General features: G+C 38.4%; 1 protein-coding gene across 1 annotated transcript; it reads right to left on the bottom strand.

The window, feature by feature from the left end:
- Positions 1-434: 434 nt before the first annotated feature.
- LOC127650450 (histone-binding protein RBBP4) lies at positions 435-7,190 on the bottom strand. The gene is made up of 12 exons (XM_052135892.1): positions 6,914-7,190; positions 6,129-6,276; positions 5,720-5,865; positions 4,981-5,154; positions 4,669-4,784; positions 4,353-4,513; positions 4,094-4,220; positions 3,905-3,982; positions 3,741-3,817; positions 3,566-3,623; positions 3,175-3,285; positions 435-3,003 (listed from the first exon to the last, which is right to left on the bottom strand). Exons 1-12 carry the CDS (start codon positions 6,927-6,929, stop codon positions 2,941-2,943), a joined length of 1,275 nt encoding a protein of 424 aa, XP_051991852.1. The 5' UTR covers positions 6,930-7,190; the 3' UTR covers positions 435-2,940.
- Between the last annotated feature and the right edge of the window lie 593 nt (positions 7,191-7,783).

Raw genomic sequence — 7,783 nt, 5'->3', positions numbered from 1 at the left:
GCTGAAACCAGACAAAATTAATTTAAAAAACTTGTTCAAATCTCACAATTGAGACTCTACAATAAAAAATAACCAAACCTTTAGACTATCAGAGAAGAATTGACAGATGCACTTAAGAAACTAAAACTCAGAAATGTATGTGGTTTAGACAACATTAGAACAGAAATGCTGAAGCACAGTCGTGCAATAATGCAGGAGGCCTTGTTAAAATCTGGTACTGCAAACTGGCTACTTTCCTTGTACCTTGAGTATGGGCTTAATACATCCATTATAAAAGAGTGGAGACAAATTTGACCCTAATGACTACAGAGGCATTTGTGTGAACAGTAATCGGGGGAAGACTTTCTGTTGTATCCTGAATGCCCAGATACAGGCCTTCATTACCAAACACAATGTCTTGAGTAAGATTCAGATTGGATTCCTTCCAAACCACCGCACCGCCGACCACATTCACATGCTACACACGATTTTCAACCAGCACGTTCATCCAAAAAGCAAAGGCAAAATTCACACTTTTTTATTTTATTTTAAAAAAGCCTTTGATTCCATTTGGCATGATGGTCTATATTATAAAATTCTACAATCCGGCATTGGGGGTAAAATGTACAACACAATCAAATTTATGTATTTGGACAACAGGTACAGAGTTAAAATTGGCAATAAAAGAACAGAATTCTTCACTCAAGGGTGTGGACTGAGACAGGCCTGCAGTCTGAGTCCAACTGAGTTAAACTTTTACATTACGGAGTTAGTGCTACTGGAACAATCTGCAACACCCGGTCTTACTCTAAATAATTATTGTCTATGCAGATGATCTGGTGCTGCTATCAGATACTGCACAAGGGCTACAGCAGCACCTGGACCTGCTGGAGAACTACTGTCAAAACTGGGCCCTGACAATCAATTTGAAAAAAATGAAAATATGATCTTCCAGAAAAAAGCCAGATTACAGGACACAGATACACATTCACTCTGGGGAACACTGCAATATAACACACCCGACACTACGACTACCTCAGTCTAAAAATGAGTGCTTTCAGGGGCTTTTGGTCTGGCAGTGAATGCATTAAAAGAGAAAGCTAGAAGAGCAGTCTATGCTATTAAGGGCAAATTTACCCAAATAGACATTCCTGTAACGTTTTGGTGTAAAATCTTTGATAGTATTATAATGCCTATTGCTCTGTATGGATGTGAGGTTTGGGGTCCACTCTGTCTGGCAGATTACTCTAGATGGGACAAACAATCCATAGAATCCCTGCATGCAGAATTCTGTTGAAACATTCTAAGAGTTCAGAGAAGAACACCTACTAATGCATGACAGACCAAACTAGACAAATACCCCCTAATCATACAAATTGATAAACGATCCCTACAATTATGGACACATCTAAATTCCAGTCCCCCTAACACACTGCAACGTGAAGCCCTTAAAACCCAGGAGTTGATGCCTAAAACCAGTCCCCTTCATCAGCTGGCTCTGAAACTCACTAATAACTAACAAACACCAGTTTCAGACCAGCACTACTGAACAAAACCAAATCACAATAAACCAAATCATAAAAGAAAGCACAAATTCATATTTGGAACATTGGGAAAATGAAAGTTAAAAACCAAAGCAAATTGGAATGTTATCGGACCCTAAACAGAAAGTATAATCTGGCAGAATATCTCTCATATGTTCTCTCATATGGCTCAGTGATCACAATCTGGCCATATAAAAAGGCAGACACAGACAAACATGGCTTCCAAAGGAAGAACGAGTATGTGCTCACTGTGACACTGGTGAGGTCGAGACAGAGACACACTTTCTCCTCCACAAACTCTCAAACCTCATGCCAGTTTCCCAGTTTGGCAGAAACAGATCAGATGCTGGTGTTACTGGGGGAGGACCACCATGCATTTTTGAAGTGTACACCCTCAGAAACCAATCACTGCCTTAATGTACTTCGGTCACAGTATTTGTTTATGTTCATAATGTCCTGTTAAATGCTTATTTTATATTGTACTGTATAATATTATAGTTTTTATTTTATTAATTATCTGGCACTTTATATTAATTCTATTCATATTGTTATTTTTTTACTGTTTTATTATTATTTTTTGTCTTGTCATTATCTGTTTTGCGTATTAATGCTGTAACACCAAGCATACATTCCCCACTCTTGGGTTTTCATTGTTTGGATGCCCCAAACTCACTTATGTTGATATTTGTACATATTTCAGCCTAAAGCAAGTGTTATCAAGACACCGAATTCAATAACAGCCACCTGGTAGTAGGAATATTTTACATGGCATTTTCTAAAGCAAAACACTTATTTTACATTCAAAACTGCATGAATCCAACTGAACTGTATCAACAAAAAGTTTATTCATAATGTTCTGTACAACAGAATGGTCAAAGTCACTGAAAAAAGTCACAATATTAAAAAGACATTAAACAACATACCACCTTAACATTACGTGAAGCTCAAAAGAGTACACAAGAGCTTAAGTTATCAACATACCTAGTCATGTACTTAAATGGATGCTTGAAAAAATTGATTTTCAACTTAAAAAAATCTACTGGACATTACCAATGAACCACTGCACGCATGTCAAAACAATATGCTACATATCTGTATACATTTTATATTTGAAGTAATACTTTTAAAGCATACTTAAAATCCCAATGAGAAACCGGGTTGAATAGGGTGAGAAGGGTTATTTATCTCACATTCTTGTCAGTGCCGATGATCAATCAACTGACATATCTTAGAAAAATATTCTATTAACATAGTATAAAAGTGTTTGATGAAGTTATAATCAACAGTTCCTATTGTATCAAGTAGGGTCGAGCACTTGATCTTCACTACTGTGTAGATGTGACAGAGTTTTGAAAAAGACATCTTATGCTGAGAGTGGGTTGGTGTGAAGATTGAGAGCTGTTGTGTTTTTGTTTTTTTATCCCTGGACCTCAGTATCTGCTGCCCCCTCTGGGTCCTCATCATTGTAGATGTTCTCTGCCTGAATAAATAAAATACATAAAACATGACTTTGTGCAACAAATATGAGGAATTTAATTATTTTAGACAGATAAAAGTTCTCCTCTAAAATCCAAACACATTTGCAGATGGCATACACTATCAGAGGGAATAGGTTGCAGACTAAAAAACTAAAAGCAGATAACATTCTCACCATCTGCCAGACTTGCATGATGTTGTCCTCAGATACTGAACAAATAACCCATGGTTCATTTGGATTCCAGGAGAAGTCTGAAATCTTAGCGGTATGGCCTCCATGAATAAACTAAAAAAAAGACAAATAATAATAAAAGATGATCAATAATAAGAGGGTAATGAAATTTTGCTGCTGTGTTTGCTTTTCATGAAAACAAGTGTAAGATTGCATTAAATATTTAAGTTCATACTGAGCACATTCTTTTAATAGCTCATAATATTTATGCAACCTGTACTTGTGTGCGTATATGTATATACTGTACATACTGTGTGTGTGATTATATATATATATATATATATATCAGCATATGCAACTGAAAAACATAACCCTATAGAGCATCAGTACTCACCAGTAGCTCAGGAGGTCCATCCTCTGCATCTTCAGGTGACTGTTCCTCACCGATTTTACTGCAGGGAAAAAAAAGAAAAAAAAAAAGTAAATAATCAACACTGATAAAAGAAATTACAAACCTACTATGATGCAATTTAGTGTTACAAGTAGTGTGTAAAAATGAGAAAACCCACCTGAGGTCCCACACATTGAGTCTCCTGTCTGTTCCACTGGAGGCCAGGATGGTCTCATTATGGGGCGACCACTGAACCTGTGGGCGCACTCAGAGTCATTCAGAGTCATGCAATCAACAGGTCAAACATGTCATTTGCACTCATGGTAAGGTAGGTGTCAATACCTGGAAGATTTCATCTTTGTGTGACTCAAATGAGTGAAGTTTCAGCTTGAGGTTTCGCAGATCCCACAATGCAACAGTCTGTGACAGAGAAAAAGTAATATCACTTTCAGCCAGAGGCCCACATAAAGAACCACATTTAATGAATGCTCACAGGGGCAACAGAACTTGAGGGCAGAATATAGTTCTCACTTTGTCAGCAGAACCAGTTGCCAGAATGAACTCGCTGTAAGGGTTGAAGGACAAGCAGTTGACCTCTGCAGTGTGGGCATCCACTGCATGACTGGGCTTGGATGTGTTATTGGAGCGCGTGTCCCAGCTGAAGAAAGAAGAGATGTCAGATTTATTAAACGGATACTAATAGCACACTACTGTTACAGATTTGACACTATTATACTGTTTTGTACTGAACGCATAGAGATTCATTATGAGAAACAGAGGAAGAACTTGCATCATAAGCTTCTGGTCATCAGCCACAGACCCAAAGAGCGACTCGTGTAGCAGGTGCCATGACACATCCTCCACCACAGCAGTGTGCCCAGTGAAAATGGTCTTGGCGTCTACTATCTTTCCTTCCTTAGGTACTGTGCTGATGTCCCACAAACAGATAGTCTGCAGAGAAAAAGAAGAACTCATAGAAACATGGACACAAGGCATGCTATCTACAGTTAATATATAAACCATAATAGCAGAAACACCTGAAACATTAGGTTTTCCTGCAGATCACCATTTAAGCAAGTTAAAGAGATTGTACGAAAGTGTCTTACATGATCATCAGATGCACTCAGCAGGCAGCCACTCAGGTTGGGGTTCCAGGACAGACCATAACCCTCCTTCTGATGCCCCCTAAGACGCAGGTCAGGAGTGCACTCTCCGGAGGGGTCTCCAGAGGAAGAGAGTTTATGAATGTACAAGTATACAAATTTAAGCACAAATCAATACAGATATCAATAATTTACCTCAAGATCCCATAATCATCTTGTCTAACATATTATGAAGAGACAAAAAAAAGAAAAGAAGAGAGAATATGGTTATCAAAGAACCCCAGACCATAACAATGTTTCCAAAAGTGCCCATACCAGGTTTGGAGGGGTGCTTGGTGTAGTCAAAGACCAGCACATCACTTGTGGGGGTCTTGGTGGCAATGATGCAGGGGTTCTGTGGCATGTAGCGAGCCCTATTCACCTCTCCCTCGTGATTAATCTTAATTTCAATCTCTATTTTGCCACTCACAGAGCCAAAACCCCCAAATTCTGTAAACAGAGAGAAATGGATGTGATGACATGACATTGACAAGTGCATTAGTGGAGAGATGCACATACAGACTACATATTTAATCAAATTGCTGCCTTTTACAGTTTAATATTCACATTGGGTGACGTGGCGACCTGCTTTTAGTTGACAGTGGGTCAAAAGAAACAGAAAGGGCTTCAATACAAAATAAATGCTCAAATCAAATGGAAAAAAGCACAAAAGAAATAGATGACTACTGTACATTTATGTAATATTCAATTTAATACTACTACTTTCACTAATTGTATTATATTGAAGTAATATCACACCTCTGTGATGCTCCTTTTTGCAGCATTTTATTTGACAAAACTAACTACAATTTTGTATTTTGTGCTGTGAGGTTCTGTATAAAAGCAGTTCATTTCATGAAATAATACAATACTGTTGAAAATTGATTGTTCTATTTTCATTTGATTAGAACTTGAATGAATTAGTTTATTTAGACAGTATTTTCATTATTAAATTAAAAGAAACTAGAAAAGAAAAAAAAAATGATATCAGGACATCCATATTAAAGACCCTCACCTCCTTTTTCACTGTCATAATGTGAGGCATCAAACTGGGCATCATCATTGGGCAGCTGGACACTGGCAATAACCAGATGGTTCTGCTCATCAGAGGTATGTGTGCCAAGAACCAGACGATGCACACTAAAATCCTTCCCTTCAGGTCTGTAAAATAAACAATGAAAGGATCAACACTTTTATCATGCATAACAGTAATAAAACAGGACCACCAAGGGATCAATATCAACTACAAGCTACCTTTAAGCACTATGCTTAACAAAGACAAACACAACATATCACAAAAGGTCTAACATGTCAAAAAGAGTCTAACAAAAAAAGTCCAAAAGATAATTTTGCCACTATCTATATAGTAATCACAGAAGTATTAGATGTATCAAGCCTAATACCAGTAGGTGTGAATGGGGTACCTGGTGACATCGGGCAACCACTGAGCAGTAAGACTTGGCCACTCCAGTGCATGGGTCATCACAAGATCGTACAGAAAAGGGGTGTTTTTCTTCCATATTTTGTATTCTTCATTTATCACCCTCTCCTCTACCGCGTCATCGAATGCAGCTGTAACACAAGGGGGCGGGAGAACGACAAGAGATCTGTCAAACGGCGTTAAGGGGGCAACATTAAAGAAGCTCAAGTTGAATATACAAGTTCTTTAGGTCTCTTTTTTTTTTTTTTTTCAACAGATGTTCGACAATAAAAGAGTTTCATCGAATCTACATGCATCTTCACTAGAGGTTGTACAATCTGTCACGAACTGTGAAAAACTACTTAAGCACATAGCACAATAGTATGCACATATCTCGACACACTGATTCAAAACAACAACGAAAGCTTCCAGGTACATAGTGATACAACTACCGAACACACTTCAACTTTAAAAGGCAAACAGACTAGCTGGATCTAATTTGGCGCAAATTCTGCCACATAGCTTCATAGATTACGTCCGATCACGTTCCCATCATATAAAGAATGATTAAAAGTAATTTGTGCCGAATAACCAGTTGTTTAGGGGTTAATAAGCGATGCAGTGTAAAACCTAAACGATGTAGCAATGTAGTGTCGTTATGGCGGGATTCGGCCTGCGCTGAATGAACACAATTAATTCAGCAACAAACACCTCAGCAGCCGCTATCGGCTTCATATTACCCGCTGCCGCTAATAGAAAGTTAAATGACTGGCAAGAAACCTTACTAACCTTCTTTATCAGCCATAACACCTCAACGAACAGCTCTCCCACGTATACTGAACCGATAGCGGGATACCGGTGAAGTTTCACGGGAGCGCAGCAGGATGTTCTTTGTCTCGCGCCGGCGTGCACGTTCGCGCCAACTCAGACACAGCAGAGCACGCGCCACCAATGAACGGCGAGGAGAAGAAGAGCAGCTTCTTCAGCAGAGGATGTTTCCGCACTAAGAAAAGCATACTGCCCTCTATTGACACAATGTGTCTACATTGCTTGTTTGGACCAAATTAAAGGAATCGTTCACCCAAAAAAAAAAAAAAAAAATTGATGATAATTTACTCCTAGATGTATATGACCTTCTTTCTTCATTAGAACAGGATTTAAGATCTTTAGGAAAGTATCCCAGGTTTTTAGCTTCATCCAATGCAAGTGAATGGACACCAATTTTTGACAGTCCAAAAGTTGCACATAATCAGCATCAAAGTAATCCACACAAGTCCAGTCAATTAAGAAATGTCTTGGGAAGTGAATCGATACGTTTGTGTGAAAAACGAACCGCTAGCGGTTTGAATTGACCTAACTTTCACGTGAAGTACATTCCCCTGTGGTAAACAGAGCGGAACTTCTGAATTTTCCTGTGAACGTGATGACGTCACGTGACAGCGACGGGAAGCATTCAGTGTTTACCAGAAGCAATTTTTTAAAGTTATTCATATTTTAATTAGTTTTTCACATAAAAATTTCGATTCACTTCAGAAGACATTACTTGATTGGTGGGAGTCGTGTGGATTACTTTGATACTGACGAAGTGTGCTTTTTGGACCATCAAAAATTGGCATCCTTTCACTTGCATTGGATGAAGCTAAAAACCTGTGATACTTT

The sequence above is a fragment of the Xyrauchen texanus genome, chromosome 10 (assembly GCF_025860055.1).
Source record: "Xyrauchen texanus isolate HMW12.3.18 chromosome 10, RBS_HiC_50CHRs, whole genome shotgun sequence".
NCBI classification, from domain to species: domain Eukaryota; kingdom Metazoa; phylum Chordata; class Actinopteri; order Cypriniformes; family Catostomidae; genus Xyrauchen; species Xyrauchen texanus.
Note: the sequence above shows the minus strand (reverse complement) of the source record. Positions and strands in the feature narration are given on the sequence as shown.